At 35.4% G+C, this 21,944-nt stretch overlaps 3 protein-coding genes and 1 long non-coding RNA gene across 4 annotated transcripts; all 4 read right to left on the bottom strand.

Moving 5' to 3' along the window:
* Positions 1-229: 229 nt before the first annotated feature.
* Positions 230-1,971, bottom strand: LOC130746826 (uncharacterized). Its single transcript, XR_009022228.1, has 2 exons — positions 1,249-1,971; positions 230-500 (listed from the first exon to the last, which is right to left on the bottom strand). It is a non-coding gene; the product is annotated as an uncharacterized LOC130746826 (long non-coding RNA).
* A 4,455-nt stretch (positions 1,972-6,426) lies between these two features.
* Positions 6,427-7,905, bottom strand: LOC130744937 (F-box/kelch-repeat protein At3g23880-like). Its single transcript, XM_057597097.1, has one exon. The coding sequence runs from the start codon at positions 7,903-7,905 to the stop codon at positions 6,427-6,429; it is 1,479 nt and encodes a 492-aa protein (XP_057453080.1).
* Positions 7,906-11,312: 3,407 nt separating this feature from the next.
* Positions 11,313-13,024, bottom strand: LOC130744927 (F-box/kelch-repeat protein At3g23880-like). The gene is made up of 2 exons (XM_057597088.1): positions 12,984-13,024; positions 11,313-12,884 (listed from the first exon to the last, which is right to left on the bottom strand). Exons 1-2 carry the CDS (start codon positions 13,022-13,024, stop codon positions 11,543-11,545), a joined length of 1,383 nt encoding a protein of 460 aa, XP_057453071.1. The 3' UTR covers positions 11,313-11,542.
* Positions 13,025-18,473: 5,449 nt separating this feature from the next.
* LOC130746785 (F-box/kelch-repeat protein At3g23880-like) lies at positions 18,474-20,095 on the bottom strand (the record flags this gene model as incomplete). The annotated part of the gene is made up of 1 exon (XM_057599512.1): positions 18,474-20,095. A coding segment is annotated over one exon (1,311 nt), but the record flags the coding sequence as incomplete, so codon positions are not given.
* Positions 20,096-21,944: the final 1,849 nt, after the last annotated feature.

The following is a 21,944-nucleotide window of genomic DNA, read 5'->3' as shown; positions in this document are numbered from 1 at the left end:
ATAGCAATGCCATATGTTCAGTTCTATCCATAATTTTTCTGATATCAAGTCCATATATAAAAACTTGAAAACCATAAAGAACTCGGATGTACCTGTAAGATCGTGGTTCTGATTATATCTTCTGGTTTTGGTCATAGACTATGCAGCTAAATATAACCTTGTCAGAGAAAACTATAGCTTTTTTCCCATTCAGTAAAAGATACAATTTTGATAAAGAAACGTTAGAAAGTTGTGTTGAAACTAAGAAAAATTTCATCCATTGCACTGTCCATTAGGGATATCAGGGAACTATGACAAAAAAAAACTTATCAAATGCAGACAAATGTGACAAAGTGATTATATCCATTATACACAAGATCAATTCATATCACAACTTGATTAGTTTCAACCCTTTCAATTTATCCCATCTTTCCACTGTATCTCCACAACTTCAAGTCAAAACATCGAACAACACATTAAATGATAAAAGTCAGGAATTGTAAAGGCACCTAAGTGTTAACCTGAAAACCATGTAAAAGAGCGTAAGGGAAACAGAATGCAAATGCAATGACAACATTAAGAGGAGGAAAAAAAAAAGATTCCAAATAGCATGTAGTAACTCTAAGTATAAATTGATAAATCCTACTATCAAACATAATAAAATTTTAATGTTTTCTCTAAACACAACCCTCACTGAAATCGATGCTAAAGCAGACACTATTTCTGCATTAAAATGAGGTTACTTAGTATTTTATCTTATAAATGACATTCTCTTTTGGCTAGCAGTAGCATCATTTGAAGAAAAGTTAGGACATTGGGGAATATGTATAATATATTCTTGCATACTTTGTGGCTTGTGAGAAACATGAGCTGATTGTAAATGTCAACACGTACATATTATAAGATTTTATTATTTAAAATCGAGTTGTAAAATGTAACAGAAAAACCTAAGTGATAGAGAAAACATTTTTTCATATACAATCTTCCACTCAAATTGATGGTTCTACCTAAGCAAGATATTATATATTTTCTCTGATCCTCGGCGAATAAAATCTACCACCAAAACTTATAATTTCTTGCAATTTCAACTCAAGCATCACATTTATAGAAAAATAAAGGAAATATTATTAGGTAGGAATAAAGGGACAGTACAGCTATATGTAAAAGGTACCAGTTTCAAGTATCATGTATTCTGCATTTAGCTTTTTCAATTTTTATGATGCAAATGAATAAGAACAAAAGGTAACAAGGGTTGAGAATATTGCATACCAATTCTTCTGCTTTGGACAGTTAGATATAGTCATCGTCAGTTGATTCATCTTCCTCATATTCAATTGATTCCTCTTCCTCATATTCAGTTGCTTCCTCATCGTCAGTTGATTCCTCTTCCTCATGTTCAGTTGCTTCCTCATCTTCATTTGATTCCTCTTTGGATTCCACTTCTTCGTCATTCGTTGCTTCCTCTTCCTCATCTACAGTTGCTTCCACATCTTCCGTTGCTTCCTCACGACGGAGTGATGTTTGACCAGGGAATGATAGCAGACTCTCTCTATACATTGCACAATATTTTTGATCATTTTCGTACTCCTCCCGATATTTTTGATGATCAAGCAGTTTTCCCTCAGCAAATTGGGGATCAGAAATGAGAGAGAACCATGACCTACAAACGCATTTGAAGCGCAGTAAAGATCTCACCGGTAGCCGAAGCAGAATTTCAACAATCAACTCGTGAGGTTCTTCTCGTTCTCGTTCCCCTTCGCCACGTTGCTGGATTCGACCACCACTCCAAAGCTAGTAGGAGACGCCCCCGAACTTGCCTCCATCCCTGAACTGAATGAGAAACAAAGGACACTTGAACGCAGCGAACGGAAGCAGAGACGAACACTGGTGGCGACCGCTACCTCCACGCAAGGAAGGGAAACATCGTCGTCGTCGGAGAACAGGGATGAGAGGGAACCCTAGCACAACCAATTGGGAGAAGGTTCTGGTTGGTGTTTCTTCAGTTATTTAAATTTATTATCCTATTAGTGTAATAGAAATATGAAAAAATAAAAAAATATTATAGTTTTATGATAAACAATTTAGTTTAAAAAAATATAAACAATTTGAAATAAATTAAATATTTAAAGTGATAATTATTTTAAAATTAATATAATATAGATATTGATGTGTAAACATAATAATATTAAATATAAAAAAAATTATATATATAAATAAGTATGTCGTTTTATGGTTTCAGCTTGTATAACAACTAATTTTGCGCAGCTGTGATGGCGGCGGCATGGTATGCTTCTCCCTTATCCTTGCGGGTGCAGCGATTCTAGACGGTGAAGGACATGTGGGTGGCGGTGTTGGACGAGGGGGACGACGAGCTTATAGCCTCGGTGCAGACTTTCTTTTATCCGTTGTGGGAGGCACGAAACCAATCAGCGTTTCAGAAGAGGAGTTTTCATGTGGAGGGGGTTATTCGTCGAGCAACAATGCTCATTTGCCCGCTCGTTTCAGCGGCGGGATGTTGCTCAGGGAGAGATTTGGCGAGCGTGTGGCGACAACCAGACCCGGAGGTGATTAAACTTAATTTTAATGCGTCTTTCATGGAGGGGTGTGTTGCGGTGATGGATATGGTGGCAAGAAACGAGAGAGGCGAGGTGATGGCAGCGAGGACGAGCTATCAGATCCATGTTGCTTCAGTCATGCCTGCGGAGGCTACAACTTTCAAATGGGTGATGGAGTTAGCGCGTGATTTGGGTTTCCGTCGTGTCTGCTTTGAAACTGATTCTATGTAGTTTTATCAGTGTTGGCATAGGAGGACAGTAGGCAGATCCTATCTTGACTCTATTGTCCGTGACTATCATTTATTATCTGTGGTTTTTTATTCTTGTTCTTTTACTTTTGTTAGACGCACCAGTAATGCGGTAGCTGATTTCCTGGGGAGGAACGATTCCACCTAAGCTGATTCGTTTGGGTGGAAGAGGTTCCCTCTGTTGTTTTATCTTTTTTGGATGCTGATGTAGTGGCTAATTTTTATTTTTGCCATTACATCAGCAATTGTTAGAAAACAGCTTGCTTGAGACATTCCAGATAGTAGACGAGAGAGTATGTGTCATCTCTGCAGGATCACAAGTAGTTAGTTACAGACACATCAGGTCGTCGAATCATGGTCACAGTACAGGTCACCACGTGTATTAGGAGTCTTTAAATTATTTTGATGACTCCAATAATGTATTTTTGAAAGAATTTATTTGTACACTCAATTTTTAGTATCTAATATGAAATTAATCATCAAATTTAAGGTTTTACAATTATGATTCTTTATTAAATATTTTTTTACATGTCATTTAAATATACGTTACTTTGTAGTTTATAAAATGGTGTTGTGGTACCTTAATTTAAATGAGGGTACGGTACCTTAAATGATGTAAAACCTCTTTATCTCCAATTTTTTAACTTCTAAAAGCCTCTAGCACTATCATTCATGGGTATTTTAGTAGATTATATCATTATCCTGTCATTCGCCAAACACCAATTTCCATATCTCACCCTTATTGTGGTCAATAACTCTCTTGTTCTTACATCGCATACATTTCCACTTTCGCCACTAGATTATGACTTAAAAAGAGCTGCAACAACCGACATGACGTCTAAGATTCCAACAAAAGTTAAAAGGTCTAATCTTCTCTCTTTTTCTGCCCTTCAATTTCACAATTTCATCTAGTCGGGTTACTGGACCCAAAAGAATTTCAGGGCACCAAAGAATTTGCCTTATAAAATTAGGGGTGTTACAAACTTCACACAGACAATGAGGAGGGTCAAATAGGTCAAACAAAAATATTAAAAAGAGAAAAGAGATAGCATAAAAGGGGCTCTTTGGTTCAGCAAATGAGGGGAGGCAACCTAACAATAGGGAAATATCATCTCCCTCAATATTTTGGCACAGGCAATCATATCCAGCACTCCTAAAACATTCAACCCACCAAGCCTTAACAATGGTTGGTAAGTGGTGGGAAGCCGCATAATCACTTCAGGGGAAAACTATGAACACCTCTGAATCTGCCATGCTTTGAATTATGTCACTACCAATCCAAACATGTTATCCATATGTAGATTCACCTATGAAAGCTACTAATATTGCTCCACCCATCCAAATATTGCTCCTTATACTTTCAGTAACTATTTATTCTCAGAATCTCATCTACATATTTTTCAATCATAGTTTTTTCCTCCTTTATATCCACAAAATAACCAAAGAAACAAAGATGACCCAACATCTTCTGATGCATCCACACACAAACTACCAGAGAGAGGTCATGAAGTCAATCAAATTTGCTCATTTTCATTTTATCCCGTTCACCATGCGCTCTACCATTAAATGCAGAGCGAAACAAATTTAGATAGATAGTAGAGAAGAGCAAAATAGAAGAGAGGAAACTAAAAGTGAAGAGATAAGATTAACAATCTAATATGCATCCTTTTTTCATTATCACTCACAAGTTGTAAGTTTTGGACCTATCAATCATAATCACTTAGTGTCTGCAAAACTCATTTTAATACACAGTCAATCAATATCTGAAAAGAATAAAACTAGAAGAATTCTAAGATATAAACAGTAGTTTATAATTGAAGTTAGCAATAGTATCCTTGAGCTTAAATTGTGGAAGAACACTGAGTCCCCTGTGTTGAAGTAAGAGGAGCTCCAGGATAGAAGGTCCAAAGGCACAGATAGAAACAAAACAAAATTAACATTGTGGGGGGGGGGGGGGGGGCGGGGGTGAACCCTTTCCAATAATGTAAAGTTGGCTACATGGATGAAATAATGTCATTGTAATTTGTCTCAAAACCTTAAATTTGATCCTATACAATGTAAAATGGTGTATACTAGAAATGAAACATATGATGTCACCTAGCTTTGGTGCAACTACAGATTAATAGTAGGCTTGTAAGTAAGTATATATTGAAACTGCGTTGACATAAAAAAGACATATTAATATACATATTTCAAAAAGAAACATGCCTGTATCAAACTCATAATGTCTAACATTTTGATTATAGAAACATCTAGCACAAAGCACTGCAATGAGGTTGCAGAGTAGTCTGATTCTAGGTGGAACAATACAGCTAGTTCTTAATTATGGAAATGCACTAGGTTCAGAGCAAGACTTCAACAGACCCAAGTTGTAAAAAAACTTCTCTGAGCTAGATCAAAGGAGATCACATAAAGAGAATTCTCCACTCTTAATGGGATGGATATTTTGAGCGCAGATCATTTTTCCACGTATATTTTGAGCGCAGATCATTTTTCCACGTAGTATGGTCAAAGTCAATTGTATTTCTGATTACCCCTATTTTTTAACTCTTCTGGAATTCAAGATAGATAACTTACATGGTAACAAACATCAGCAGCACTCTACAGGTATAAGTTTTAGGGCAAGGGTACTAATTAATAAGCACTGAAACAAACCCCACCGTTTATCTATCACTATAAACTTTTGAACCATAGCCTGTCAAATCATTGAGCTTAAGTGAAAAAAAACTACAATCGACTCTGTTCCATTGCCATCAATTGATGCACTATACAACATTACTACCCTGCTGAAAAAGTATGCCAATCCTACAGAGTAAAATGGAAAATAAATGCAACAACCCAAAGCCATAGCAATTCCATATGTTCACCTCCATTTATAAATTTTCTGATATCAATAATCAAGTCCAAACATAAAAAGGTTGCTAACCATAAAAGAATACGGCTGGACCTGTAAGATTGTGGATATATCTGATTATATCTTCTGGTCATAGATTATGCAGCTAAATATAATCTTGACAGCTAAAACTAGAGATTTTCCCCCTTTCAGTATAAGATACAATCTTGATAAAGAAACAGAAAATATGAATGGAATCATTAGCAAGTTGAAACTCTAATTTTTTTCATCCATTGCATGTCCTTGCCATAAGCATACAAACTACAAAGTATCTTTAGGGATAATCATGAAACTATGACAAAAAAACTAATGGAAGATCAATTCATTTCACAACTTGATTAGTTTCAACCCTTTTACTTTATCCCATCTTTAAGCTCCCATGTGTAAGACCACAATGTAACAGAAAAACCTAAGTGATAGAGCAAACATTTTTTCTTATGCAATCTTCCACTCAAATTGGCTTTTATGTTTCTAACTGAGCAGGATATTAAGTGTTTTTCTCTAGTCATCGGCGAATTAAATATACCACGGAACTTTAGCTTTCCTTGCACCTTCAAGTATAAAGTTTATACAAAATTAAAAAAATAAAGGAGATATTATTATGCAGGAACATAGGGAGAGTAAAGTGTTATGTATAAGGTACCATTTTCAAGTCTCAAGTATTCTGCATTTAGCTTTTCATGTTTATGAATAAGAACAAAAAGTAACAAGGGCTGAGAATATTGCCTACTAATATTTCTTTTTTGGACAGTTACTGTACGTAATCTTCAGTTGATTCCTCTTCCTCATCTTCAGCTGCTTCCTTGTCATCAGTTGATTCTGCTTCTTCATCATCAATTGCTTTCTCATCTTTGGTTGTTTCCTCTTTATCATCTTTAGTTGCTTCCTTAAAGTCACAAGGGAGGGATTTTACACTAAGGAGTGATAGTTCACTAGCTTCCTCTTCCTCATTTTCAGCTGCCTCCTCATGTTTAATTGCTTCCTTAAAGTTGTGTGGTTGTTCACCAGGGAATAATATCAGACTCTCTCTAAACACATCAAAATAATTTCGAACATTATTGGACTTATGCCTATATTTGCGATGCTCAAGCAGTTCTCCCTTGGCATTAAATTTCATCAATCTTCCATTCCCATTTGATCCAACAACTCCACCACCTTCAATGAAGCATATCGGATAAAAGTATTTGCATGGAATGTCACAATCAGTCATAACAAAAGCCTTGGTCCAAGAAGACTGCACTTTATATTCTTTCATGACCCATATCTCAGCTCCGTCACAGCCATCACCTACAACCCACAATCTCTCAGGGCTATAATTTTGTCCTCTACCACTTGAGTAACAAACACTGAGGCATCCTCCGAGTTCCCTCAAGTGATACTCTTTCAGTGCGGTTAAATCATGTGCTGCAAATTCAGTTGGTAGAGAAATCTCTGAAAAACTCTTATCTAACAAATGCAAGACAATAATTACAGGAAGATTTGTGTCTTTAGATTTCACCAGCCAATGAAGAGAGTCATTCAAGTCCACCCCAGCATAGGATTCCTCCGGTTCAAAATCTTTCATGTATTGACCATTAACATGCTTGCCAATCTCATCATACCATGAATCCGTGTTCACAGAATAAACACCAAGAATAACACCCTCACCCCCACTCGGTAGTACAAGTTTAACAAGAACTACAAAATAGTCATCGGTTGACTTGTCATATCCAAAACCATATAGATGTCTACTCATGAAATGCCCGTCGTCTACATATTCAACACGTTTATGGAATCTGGTTGTTGGATTCCAGACCATGATATCACCTGATTGTGGATAGAGGAAAAGCACAAACCCTCTACAAGAACCCAAAAAACCCAAATAGTTATCACAAGAAGGTGTGGTTTCGAATTCGAACCCGGGTGGAGGAGGAAGAGTTAAGACAGTAGAATGGTCTTGAAGCGATGATTCTAGACCAAAAGATTCAACTTGCTCCTCATTAGGAATTCGAAGAAGAAGACGATGAGTGGGTGCAGCATTGAAGTCAAAATGTGATTTTGCGAAATGGGTATCGGAAATGAGAAAGAACCATGATGTGCAAACGCATTTGAAGCGCTGTAAAGATCTCACCGGTAGCCGAAGCAGAATTTCATTGATCAACTCGGTAGGGAGATAGGGGTTGTTCTCGTTCTCGTTCTCCACGTTGCTTGGTTCAGCAGTAGATGGGTTCTTCTCGTTCTGGTTCTCCATGTCGCTTCTTCGTTCAGTAGCAGCAGCAGCAGAAAGAGAGAGATATCAAGAAACCAGAGAGAAAGATGCCACAGAGAGGAAGTGTTTGAAGGAGCAATGAATTCTAATTTTCATTACAATTACTACTCAGTGTTTATCTATATATACTACTACTCAATGCATAATTAACTCTAACCAACTATCTCTAAGTGAAGATTTTTCACTAACTACTCTAACTAACTATGTAACTAACTTCTAATAAGAGAAGAGGTAGAGTAGTGAGCTTCTTCTCCTTCTTGTGACAATCTCAATTTTTCGGGACAAATTAGACACACGCATTTAGTGGTGGCAGTTTTTAACCACCACAAAATGCAAAATGTTGAAAGCACATATAACACGTTTCTAATTATCTCAAACTGCAACAAAATTGTGGAATGAAAACATACTCAAATTTTTCTAGTGGCTTGAGGCTGTCGTAAATGTGTTTTACTAACACTTCGCATTGAGATGGTAAAAAGCGTCACCAAAAGCGTGTATAACAATGTGTCGTAGATGCTTAGGTTCAAGAAGCGACGCAAAATGATAGAATGTTGCAATATTTGTATTTTTATCTTCCTTAAAAAATTAACAAATTTTTTCTTTTTCTAATTTTGTATATATTTACTTTAATTTTTTTATATATATTTAAAAAATAAAAATAATTAAATATGTTTTTAGTCTCTGACTTATGCAATTGTATCTAAATGGTCCCTGATTTTATAGCTTGTAGTCCTTTTTGTTTTAAAAAAGTCCTTGTGATGTCACAAAGGAGGAAAAAAAGGTAGGAGGAGGAGCCAAGGCATGGAGGACTTGGATATTGGTAACCTCTGGCTGAAGAGGGTTAAATGACAAGAGAACCCCTAAATCTCCTTGTTTGTAGTTTTGTTGATTTGGGTTTATAGTAGAGGAGGAAGTGTGAGTAAGAAGTTCTTCGAACATACTTATTTTTAGGTTACATACTGCTTTAGCCATCAGTTAGATCTTCATGACTTTTGGCAAAATATTTATAATGTATTTATAGCTTTGACCTTCGATAACGCACAACAAAAATTTTAAAAGACCGACAAGTTACTAACAAATCAAGTCATCAGTAATATAAAAAAAATGAAATTATTGAAGGCTTTGACTGTCAGTAAATAACTAATGGTCTGAATTTTTTAAGACCACAAGTTACTGACAGCTTAGGCCATCAATAATTTGACGACCATTTTATACATACACTAAGTGTCAAAATCTATTTGAGTTAATGTGACAAAATCTATTTCTCTATCAATGCATTGAGACATGTGTATTTTTGTTTATGTTGAAGCAAACATCAACCAAAACGGACACTAAGAACTTGTTGAAAAAAGGAAAATAACATATTTGAAGACACAAAATAGCAAATTGTTATTTGAAAAAATATTTTAAAATATGATACTTTTTCATTTTCATACTTTACCAAAGAGGCTCTAAGACTAATTGAGAAATTTTGATTGGTGGTTACACCCAACAATGTACATAGGCGTAGGGGTTTGCAGTTCGACTTCGAGATAGTATACACACAAACAATGTACAGATATGCAGTAATGTTAAGACCCAAAAATAAAAATACATATCTTGTCTTGCAGTAATAGTATGCACTTAACATTTTAACAAATTTGTTCTACTCCTTAAGTTACACGGTATTCTTTGATTAGCAACTTCCAGTTCAAACGTGAAGTAGATGAAGTAAAACTGGGCAATCAAAACTCTATATGAGATATAGTTTTAACTACGGATCACTCTATGGATTCCTCCTTGAAAAGCTACTGATATTCCTCCTTTCACTTAAAGATACTATTTCTTTTCAGAATCTCATCTACATATCCTTCAATCAAAGTTTTTTCCCTTAGTATCCACAAAATAACCAAAGAAACAAAGGTGGCCAGACATCTACTCATGCATTCACTCATAAAAGCTACTAGACAGACGTCATGAAATCCTTCAAATGTATTCCTTTACATTTTATCCCATTCACCATGCGCTCTACTAGCACACCCAGAGCAAAACCAATTTAGATAGATAGTGGAGAAGAAAGAAAGACAGAGAAGAGATGAAACTAAAAGTGAAATGATAAGATTAACAATCATCCTGTATCATTATCACTTTGGTCTTATCAATTATACATTCTATTTGCAAATAACTTAGTCTCTGCACATCACATTTTAATACACAGCCAATAACTATCTGCAAAGAAGAAAACTTGAAGAACTCAAACATACAAACAGTAGATTATAATTGAAATTAGCAATGTATGGTTCAGTGCAAATTGTGGTAGAACATTGAACCCCCTCCCCTGTGTTGAAGTCGGAAGATTTCCAAGCATAGAAGGTCCAAAGGCCATGACAGGAACACAATTAACATTGGGGTAAACAGCCCCTTCCCATTAGGTAAAGTTGGCTACATGGCTGAAATAATGATATTGTAATTTGTCTCAAAACCATAAATTTGATACTATACAATGTAAAAAACATCAGCAGCAACCTACATGGATAAGTTTAAAGTTAAGGATACTAGTTAATAAGGACTGAAACAAAGCCCACCATATATCTATCACTAAACTTTTGAACCATAGCCTGTCAACATCATTGAACTTAAGTGAAAAAAAAAACTACAATCGACTCTGTTCCGTTGCCATCAACTGATTCACCATACAACACTACAACTCTGCTGAAAACGTATGTCAAACCTACTGAGTAAAATGGAAAATAAATGCAACAACCCAAAGCCATAGCAATTCCATATGTTCACTTCTATTCATCTGATGTCAATTATCAAGTCCAAATATAAATAGTTTGCTAACCATAAAAGAATACGGTTGGACCTGTAAGATTGTGGATCTATCTGATAACTTCTACTCGTAGATTATGCAGCTAAATATCTTGATAGTGAAAACTAAAGCTTTTTTCCCACTCAGTATTAGAAACAGAAAATATGAACATAGACATTGGTAAGTTGAGTTGAAATTTTTTTCATCCATGGCGCCCTGTCCTTCCCATAGGAATACAAAATGAAAATATGACAAAAAAACTTTCAAATACTAGATCAATGTGACAAAGTGGTTAAATACATTACACAAAATATCAACCCTTGCCTATCAAAAAAAAAAACAAAATATCAACCCTTTCAAAACAACTTAATTTGTTTCAACCCTTTCATTTGACCCCATATGGTTAATAGTAAGAGTTAAGACCACAATATCTTTACAACTTCAAGTCAAAACATCGAACAGCACATTTAAAAAAAAGTCAGGAATTGTGAAGGCACCCAAGTGTTAATCTGAAAACCATGTAAAAGAGGGTAAGAGAAACAAGATGCTAATGCAATAACAATATTAAGAGGAAAAAAAAAAATTCTACAACATAACATGTACTAACTCCAACTAAGATTTCATAAATCCTAATACGACACATCATTTAAATTTTAGCTCTAAATCCAAACTTACTGAAATGACTGCTAAAACACATGAAATCACTGCTAAAACTACACTATTTAAGCATTAAAATGAGGTTATTTCAGAACAAAAAGGTAACTATTGTTGGAGTATATATTGCATGCTATTTTTTCTTGTTTCTTGAACAGTTGCTGTAGGTTATCTTCAGTTCTCTTCCTCATCGTCGGTTGTTTTCTCGCCTTCAGTTGCATACTCATCTTTAGTTGTTTCCTCGTCTTCAGTTGCATCCTCATCTTCAGTTGAATACTCTTCTTCAGATATTGAATACTCATATTCAGATGTATCCTCATCTATAGTTTCTTCCTCTTCTGCATCTTCACTTTCCTCATCTTCAGTTACACAAAGGAGTCGTTGCTCACCAGGGAAAAACAGCAGACTCTCTCTATACATTTCAAAATACTTTTGACCATTTTCGTACTCCCGATCATATTTGAGATGCTCAAGCAGTTTTCCTTTGGCATTAAATTTCAACAATCTTCCATGTCCATTTGATCCAACAACCCCACCACCTTCAATGAAACATATTGGATAAAAGCGTCTGCGAGGAATGTCACAAACAGTCGTAACAAAAGCCTTGGTCCAAGAAGACTGCACTTTATATTCTTTCATGACCCATATCTCTGCCCTCTCACGCCTACGACTTCCACCTGCGTAACACATACTGAGATATCCTCCCAGTTCCCTCAAATAATACACTTTCTCTGTCCATTCCGCTGCTAATTCAGATGACAAAGGAATATCCGATAAACTATTTTTTACCAAATCGAAGGCAATAACTACATCAAGCCCTGTATCCATACGAGTGACCTGCCAATGAAGAGAGCCATTCAAGAACACCCCGGGGTGTCCGGGTCCGGAATTATACCCACAATCCATATATCGAACATTAACATACTTAATGTCACACCATGATTTGGTTTTCAAAGAAAAGACACGAATTTCAGTTTTAGGAAGATACAGTGTTATTACAACTACAAAATAGTCATCGGTGGAATTGTCATACCCAAAACCACATAGATAGCTAAACATGAACTCATGGTCTATATCTAGAATTTGTTTATGGAAACCGGTTGTTGGATTCCACACAATGACATCACCGGTACGTTCATAGGCTAAAAGCATAAACCCCCTGCAAGAACCTAAGAAATGTAAAGGGTTGTGATCACACGACATGGGTGGAGACGGGAAATTGAGGGTTTTGACAGCAGAACGGTCGCCAAGTGATGAAGCTAGATCAAAGGATTGAACTCTAGCCCTATTCTCATTGATAAATCGAAGAAGAAGACGATGAGTGGGTGCAGCATTGAAGTCAAAATGGGATTTCGCGAAATGGGGATCGGAAATGAGAGAGGACCATGACTTGCAAACCCTTCTAAAGCGCAGTACAGATCTCACCGGTAGCCGAAGCAGGATTTCGATGATCAACTCGTGAGGTAGAGTGGGGTACTTGTTGTTGTTCTTCTTCTTCTCGTTCTCCACATTGCTTCTTCATTCAGTAGCAGATAGAGACTCATGAGAAAGAGTGAGGTTCTTCTTCTTCTTCTTCTCGTTCTCCATATTGCTTCTTTCAGAAGCAGATAGAGACTGGTGAGGAAGAGTGAGATTCTTCTCCTTCTCGTTTTCCATGGTGGAAGGGTTGGATTTACATATAGTGGGTTGTTTGTTACAAGTTTTACAAAAATATTTCAATGTTGTTTCCCAGGAATCTCATTACTACCAGCAAAGTCAATTCCGGGTAAAATGAAAAATGTGTTTGGTTAGTATAAGTTATTCCCGGGAATGTTTTTCAAAATCACTAGGATTATAGCCCGGTTCCGTGCGATGTAAGGACGAGCAGTTCTTCGATTTTTTTAGTATTTCACTTATTTAACTCCATTTAATTTAGCCAATTACATTAAAACCAGGAAGCTACGGCGCTCCGTGATGGATTGGGGTGTGGGTGGCAGCGTGGCTTCAGAAACCTCATATGCGAGGTTGATTGTCAAGAGTTGATCTCATCCCTTGGCGACCAAGAGAGGACCCGGTTCATGCCAGTGCTTCAGGACATCAACAATTGGCTTCTTAGAGACTGGATTGTGGTGCTGCAACCTGTTAACAGGATTGCCAACAGGGTGGCAGACCATCTGGCTCGTTTGGGTGCGGAAAGTTTGCAACCTGGTGTTCATGTATGGGACAATCCTCAGCTGGAGAATATGACTCTTATGCTGAGTGCTTATGCTTTTATTCCTTAGCCCTTTTGTAGTTTTTCCAATGCAGCAAAAAAAATTAAAACCAGGAAGCAAAATACAACCAACATAGAGAGTTAACAGCAGTAAGCTTGCACAACACACCAATTGCACCCGAAAATTATGAACCAAAATAATTGGATTCACGTCCCGAGATAACAAAAAAAAAAATGAAGACCAACGTCGAAAAAACCAATCGTATCCTTCATACGCATGCAACGCTCAACTCAATGCTTACCATAATTAATTATAAATTCTTTGAAAAACCTCCTTATAAACAATGATTTTTGTGACATTTGTCTGCCCACTATCCTCATTGCATACAAGTATCTTCAAACCTGATTTCGTCTGCACACGAGATACAACAACATACAACTGTCCATGAGAAAAAACAGGACTTGGTAGAAAAACACCCACATGTGCGAGTGTTTGTCCTTAACTTTTATTAATTGTCATGGCAAATGAGAGAAGAAGCGGAAATTGTCTTCTTTGAAAATTGATTGGCATACTCGGATCAGTTGGAATCAAATTCATTCTACCAATGAAAGTTTTCCTCCCAGCATGTGTGCCAGAAATAACAATCCCTCCAACAACATTTGGACGTAGATGTGTAACAATGAGCCTAGTTCCATTACGCAATCCAGTATATCTAGATTTCGCATGAGCATGACAGAGATCCTACTTTCAAAACCAACTGATGATCAGGAATACCAGAGCACTTTATGTCATTGAGCACTCTAAGTGAAGATTTATCACTAACTACTCTAACTAACTATGTAACTAACTTACAACTAACTTCTAATAAGAGAAGAGGTAGAGTGAGCTTCTTCTCCTTCTTGTGATGATTCTTTTTGATAAGATGACAAAAAAAAATTGTTGAACCTCAATTTTTCGGGACATATTAGATCACGCATTTAGTGGTCGCAGTTTTTAACCGCCACAAAATGCAAAATGTTGAAAGCACATATAACACGTTTTTAATTATCTCAAACTGCAACAAAATTGTGGAATGAAAACATACTCAAATTTTTCTAGTGGCTTGAGGCTGTCGTAAATGTGTTTTACTAACACTTCGCATCGAGATGGTAAAAAGCGTCACCAAAATCGTGTATAACAATGTGTCGTAGATGCTTAGGTTCAGGTAGCGAAGCAAAATGACAGAATGTTGCATATTTGTATTTTTATCTTCATTAAAAAATAAACAAATTTTTCTTTTTTTTAAATCTTATATGTATTTACTTCAATTATATATTTATATATATATATACTTAAAAATAAAAATAATTAAATATTTTTTTAGTCTCTGACTTATGCAATTGTATCTAAATGGTCCCTGATTTTATAGCTTGTAGTCCTTTTTGTTTTAAAAAAGTCCTTGTGATGTCACAAAGGAGGAAAAAAAGGTAGAAGGAGCCAAGGCATGGAGGACTTGGAAATTGGTAACCTCTTGCTGAAGAGGGTTAAATGACTTAAATGACAAGAGAACCCCAAAATCTCCTTGTTTGTGGTTTTGTTGATTCGGGTTTATAGCAGGAGGAGGAAGCTTGAGTAAGAAGTTCTTCGAACACACTTATTTATAGGTTACCTACTGCTTTAGTCATCAGTTAGATCTCCATGACTTTTGGCAAAATATTTATAATGTATTCATAGCTTTGACCTTCGATAACCCACAACAAGAATTTTAAAAGACCGACAAGTTACTAACAGTTCAAGTCATCAGTAACTTTAAAAAAATGAAATTATTGAGGGCTAAGACCACAAGTTACTGACAGCCTAGGTCATCAATAATTTGACGACCATTTTATATATACACTAAGTGTCTATTTGGTTTGGTATTAAACTCAACACCGATCCATATTTGAGTTAATGTGACAAAATCTATTTCTGTATTAATGAGTGGAAATATGTGTTTTTCCATTTGTATTGAAGCAAACATCAACCAAAACGGACACTAAAAACTTTCTTAGCAAAATATGAAAAGAGGAAAATAACACTTTTTACTGAAATAGCAAATTGTTACTTGAAAAAGTATTTTAAAATATGATATTTTTCCATTTTCATACAAAGAGATTCTAAGTCTAATTGAGAAATTTTGATTGGTGGGTACACCCTACAATGTAGATAGGGATTTGCAGTTCAAGATAGTATGCACATAAACAATGTACATATATGCAATAAAATGTTAAGACACAAAAATAAAAATACATATCTTGCAGTAATAGTATGCACTTAACTTTTTGACAAATTTGTTCTACACCTTAAAATAGTTACACGGTATTCTTTGATAAGCAACTTCCAGGTATATTGAAACAACTGTGCTTTTTCAAACGTGAAGTAGATGAAGTAGCTCTTGGCAATCAAAACTCTATGCTATTGCTGCTTTAGACAAAATGCTGGGTGAAAATCAAAAGAGAAAGTGTTTTAACTACGGATCACTCTAAATCTATGGAGTCCTCCTTGAAAAGCTACTGATAATTGGATGAAGAACAAAAGCTTATTGACAAAGTGAATGACCAGTTGCTCTCTGAAAGAAACACCACTAGACTAAAATTATACTAATTAAAAAGCAAGTTATAGCAGAAGTTGTCCTGGAGTTTTAAGAACTCTTATAGAGAATAACTCTGTCAAAAGAACTACCAAATACACATTGTTATAAAAATACGGGCAATGCCAATCCTACCCTAAGAATTAGTTTTGTACTTCTTTTTCTAGTTCTTAAGACCATAAACCACCCAGAAAATCTGGTACATGGCAAATTCAAATCCAATTGTTGAATCTCCAGCATCAACAAAATCCAACAACATTAACTGTGCTACATTTTTTAAGAATCAACTATTTTATGCATGACAGTTGTAATGCTCCAAAGAAAAAACAGCCTATAATAAGGAAGATTTAACCAGTCATCTGGAAAGTTAAGCTTTCAAGTTAGCAAATAATTGAAGTCCTGGGACATACAAATTGCTCCCCACACATATGCAGACAGAAGCCAGAATACTCGAAGTGTAACCATCCACAGGGAATAACAAGAAAAAAAAATACAGGTAGCCTAAGTCTACGACCAGAGGAAAGTAAGTCAGGAAACCAAGCAATGAGTTATCGAGCAAATAGAAACAGAAAAAGAATTACGAAAACCATAACGGCCTAAACCGTTCATTTATCAAGCAGTGCAATCTCAAACTAAAAAATCCATAAATCAGAAGCAAAATAATTAGATAAGAAACCGTAACCCCGTTCATTCATCAACCACTCTGCATGAGAAAATGGAGAAGTGACTATGAAACTAGTTCTTACCAGAAATTGAAAGAGGAAAATGCTTGAAAGGGAGAAGATGAGAAACCCTAACCCCGTTCAATCATCGACCATTCCCAAGAGAGACTTTCCTCGAAGCCATGAGTTCTCTAGGTACTTGTAGATTTCAAAATGTTTTAAAAAAAGAAAGGGATTTTGCAAGGTCGAGAAGCTGAACGAGGGGAAATTAAAAAAATCTACAAAGTAATAAGAGCATCTGCGGGAGTGTATTGAAACCTCCGCTAAATAAACCCCATTGAATTACCTATTTTTCGTAGTGAAAGCTACTAGATAGACGTCGTGAAAACCATCAAATCTACTCCTTTTCATTTTATCCCATTCACCATGTGCTCTACCAACACCCCCAGAGAAAAAACCAATTTAGATAGATAGTGGAGAAGAAAGAACCAAAGAGAAGAGATGAAACTAAGAGTGAAGAGATAAGATTGACAATCATCCTGTGTCATTCCACTTTGGTCTTATCAATTATATATTCTACTTGCAAAAAACTTAGTGTCTGCAAAACACATATTAATACACAGCCAAAGAATATCTGCAAAGAAAACTTGAAGAACTCAAAGATAAATACAGTAGATTATAATTGAAATTAGCAATGCATGCTTCAGTGTAAATTGTGGTAGAACACTGAACCCCCTGTGTTGAAGTCAGAAGAGCTCCAAGCATAGAAGGTCCAAAGGCAATGACAGAAACACAATTGACATTGGGGAAAAAAGCCCCTTCCCATTAGGTCAAGTTGGCTAAATGGCTGAAATAATGATATTGTAATTTCTCTCAACCCTAAATTTGAGCCTATTCAATGTAAAATGGTGTATACTAATATTGAAACATATAATTTGAATGATAGCCTGTCCTGTCAACATATCTTTTGAATGATAGCCTGTCAACATAATTGAACTTAAGTGAAAAAAACTACAATCAACTCTGTTCTATTGCCATCAATTGATGCACTATACAACATAACAACCCCGCTGAATATGTCAATCCTACAGAGTAGAATTGAAAATAAATGCAACAATCCCATATGTTCATTTCTATTAGTCTGATGTCAATTATCAAGTCCAAATATAAAAAGTTGGCTAACCATAAAAGAACACGGCTGGACCTGTAAGATTGTGGATCTATCTTATTATATCTTCTGGTCATAGATTATATTGCATCCAAATATAATCATGACAGTGAAAACTAGAGCTTTTATCCCATTCAGTATTAGAAACAGAAAATATGAACACAGACATTAGCAAGTTGAGTTGAAACTTAATTTTTTTTCCTCTATTGCACTGTCCTTGCCATAGGCATACAAACTACAAAGTATCTTGAGGGATATCATGAAACTATACAGAAATCCTTATCGAATAAAATACTAGATCAATGTGACAAAGTGGTTAACTACATTACAAGAAAGATCAATTCATATTACAACTTGATTAGTTTCAACCCTTTCATTCGACCCCATCTTTAAGCTCCCATATGGTTAAGACCAAAATATTTTTACAACTTCAAGTCAAAACATCGAACAACACATTAAAAGTGTTAACCTGAAAACCATGTAAAAGTGGGTAAGAAACAAAATGCTAATGCAATAACAACATTAAGAGGAAAAACAGATTCTACAACATAACATGTACTAACTCCAACTAAGATTTCATAAATCCTAATAGGACACATAATTACATTTAAATGTTAGCTCTAAACCCAGACTTGCTGAAATCACTGCTAAAACATGTGAAATCACTGATAAAACTACACTATTTCAGCATTAAAATGAGGTTATTTCAGAACAAAAAGGTAACCATTGTTGGAGTATATTGCATGCTAATTTTTCTTGTTTCTTGGACAGTTACTGTATGTTACTTCAGTTCTCTTCCTCATCGTCAGTTGTTTCCTCGTCTTCAGTTGCATCCTCATCTTCAGTTGTTTCCTGGTCTTCAGTTGAATCCTCATCTTCAGTTGAATACTCTTCATCAGATATTGAATACTCATCTTCAGTTTCTTCCTCTTCTTCATCTTCACTTTCCTCATCTTCAGTTACACAAAGGAGTCGTTGCTCACCAGGGAAATACAGAAGACTCTCACTATACATTTCAAAATACTTTTGAGGATGTCTGCGCTCCCCACCGTATTTGAGATGATCAAGCAGTTTTCCCTTGGCATTAAATTTCAACAATCTTCCATGTCCATTTGATCCAACAACTCCACCACCTTCAATGAAACATATTGGATAAAAGCGCCTGCGAGGAATGTCACAAACAGTCGTAACAAAAGCCTTGGTCCAAGAAGATTGCACTTTATATTCTTTCATGACCCATATCTCAGCCGTCTCACCACTTGCACCTGTGTAACAAAGACTGAGACATTCTCCCAGTACCCTCAAATAACACACTTTCTCTGTCAATTCCGCTGCTAATTCAGATGACAAAGGAATGTCCGATAAACTCTTTTCTACCAGATCATAGGCAATAACTACATCAAGCTTTGGTTCTATACAAGTGACCTGCCAATGAAGAGAGTCATTCAAGAGCACCCCGGGTCTGGCTCTTAAAAATGCAAAATCCATATATCGAACATTAACATACTTAATGTCACACCATGTTTTGGTTTTCAAAGAAAAAACATGAATTTCAGTTTTAGGAAGATACATTGTTATAACAACTACAACATAGTCATCGGTGGAACTGTCATACCCAAACCCACATAGATTATTCTTAAACAAGAACTCACTATCTAAACCAGGAATTTGTTGATGGAAATTGGTTGCTGGATTCCACACTATGACATCACCTGCATGTTGATAAGCTAAAAGCATAAAACCCCTGCAAGAACCCAGGAAATGTACAGGGTCATGATCACACCACATGGATGGTGGCGGGATATTGAGGATTTTGACAGCAGAACGATCATCAACTGATGAATCTAGATCAAACGATTCAACTTGTTCGTCAATGAGAAATCGAAGAAGAAGACGATGAGTGGGTGCAGCATTGAAGTCAAAATGGGATTTCGCGAAATGGGGATCGGAAATGAGAGAGGACCATGACTTGCAAACCCTTCTAAAGCGCAGTACAGATCTCACCGGTAGCCGAAGCAGGATTTCGATGATCAACTCGTGAGGTAGAGTGGGGTACTTGTTGTTGTTCTTCTTCTTCTCGTTCTCCACATTGCTTCTTCATTCAGTAGCAGATAGAGACTCATGAGAAAGAGTGAGGTTCTTCTTCTTCTTCTCGTTCTCCATATTGCTTCTTTCAGAAGCAGATAGAGACTGGTGAGGAAGAGTGAGATTCTTCTCCTTCTCGTTTTCCATGGTGGAATGGAATGGATAGGGGTTTAAGGATTTGCATATTAGGGTTTAAGGATTTGCTTGGTTGCTTTTCTTTTACTAGTATGTATACCTATGCCGATGCACGGGGGCATATTTCCGAGTATATAATAAATTGTTTTTAATATATATAGTTATTTATTTTGTATAAATAAAAAATAAAAATAAATATAATTTTTTATTTGATTAATTTGTTTATGATATATTAATATAATAAATTGTATATTTTTCTTTTTTTTCTTTTATTTTTGTTTTTCCTATCTACAAATAACTCTACAAAATTTATAACTTATAAAATTTGATACAAAATATGTATTACATATTAAATTACATTTTTTTACACTATATCATTGTGATTTCCTAAACTCTATATAACTAAATACGGATGGGTATTCAAAATTTAAAGAATGCAATAATAATTCTGTTATATAAAATACTATAAAAAAAGCAAGAACATTTAATTAAAAATCGCAATAGATATCTCTGGTGAAAAAACACAACATTCTAGTGAAGCATACAAATATTTTGGATTTAAAATCCAATCTATCTAATTGTTCACCACCAAGATAAATAAAAAACACAATAAAAAAATTCCATAATTGACTTCTGGTGGGAGAATTTTTTCACGAAATTATTTCGTTCATGACTCCAACATGAATAACGTGTGGATCATCTTTATGAATTTCAAACCAAACAAAATGATTCTCTGTAAGGTTATTCGCTTTGATGAATTTTTTCCACCCTTTCTTCAAGGTGCACTATGACTCTCTCCTTGGGTTCCAAACCAATTCACAGTAAAATCTTCTGTTTTTCTGATCTTGCAGAACCAAATTGTAATGCTTCTTAAAATATTTAAAAAGTCTAGAAAAAGTTTAAAAATTATATTAAAACATTTTCTATTAGTTTCAACTTGAAGGTACGTATCAGCTTTTTTTATGTAACATAAATATCAACAAACTTTGACTATATATTTTCAATCCCTGTGTGACAAATCTCTCTCTCTCTCTCTCTCTCTCTCTCTCTCTCTCTCTCTCTCTCTCTCTCTCTCTCTCTCTCTCTCTCTCTCTCTCTCTCTCTCTCTCTCTCTCTTCTCTCTCTCTCTCTCTCTCTCTCTCTCTCTCTCTCTCTCTCTCTCTCTCTCTCTCTCTCTCTCTCTCTCTCTCTCTCTCTCTCTCTCTCTCTCTCTCTCTCTCTACTCTTAAAATTATTTAAAAGTATGGAAAAAGTACTAAAATTTTATTAAAACATTTTCTATTAGATTCAAATTATAGCCAAATATGTTTATTCTTCTCTAATTCCTCGTGGGAGCTCTATATTCACAATAAAATTAAAATACTTATGTATATTTACTCTTAAATTATTTAAAAAGTATGAGAAAAGTACTAAATTATAACCAAACATTTTATATTAGTTTCAACTTGAAAGTATTTTGATGCAAAATGTTTCTCATGTAGGAGTTTTTTACTATATAATTAATAAATATAGACTAAATATGTCTATTTTTCTCTATATTCCCGTGGGAGCTCTATATTCACAATCAAATTATAACGCTTATGTATATCTACTCTTAAATTATTTAAAAAGTATGAGAAAAGTACTAAAACTATAACAAAATATTTTCTATTAGTTTCAACTTGAAAGCATTTTCATGCAAAATGTTCCTCTCTGTATGAGTTTTTTAATATGTAACTTAAACATA

Source organism: Lotus japonicus, chromosome 1 (genome assembly GCF_012489685.1).
Source record: "Lotus japonicus ecotype B-129 chromosome 1, LjGifu_v1.2".
Lineage (NCBI taxonomy): Eukaryota > Viridiplantae > Streptophyta > Magnoliopsida > Fabales > Fabaceae > Lotus > Lotus japonicus.
This window is presented reverse-complemented; position numbering and strand designations above follow the sequence as displayed.

Bases quoted from the DNA above. Each gene is read 5' to 3' on its own strand.
- LOC130744927 (XM_057597088.1), bottom strand. From the start codon at position 13,024: ATGGAAAACGAGAAGGAGAAGAATCTCACTCTTCCTCACCA. The intron at 12,885-12,983 runs GTCTCTATCTGC...TACTGAATGAAG, and splicing joins AATCTCACTCTTCCTCACCA to AAGCAATGTGGAGAACGAGA.
- LOC130744937 (XM_057597097.1), bottom strand. From the start codon at position 7,905: ATGGAGAACCAGAACGAGAAGAACCCATCTACTGCTGAACCAAGCAAC.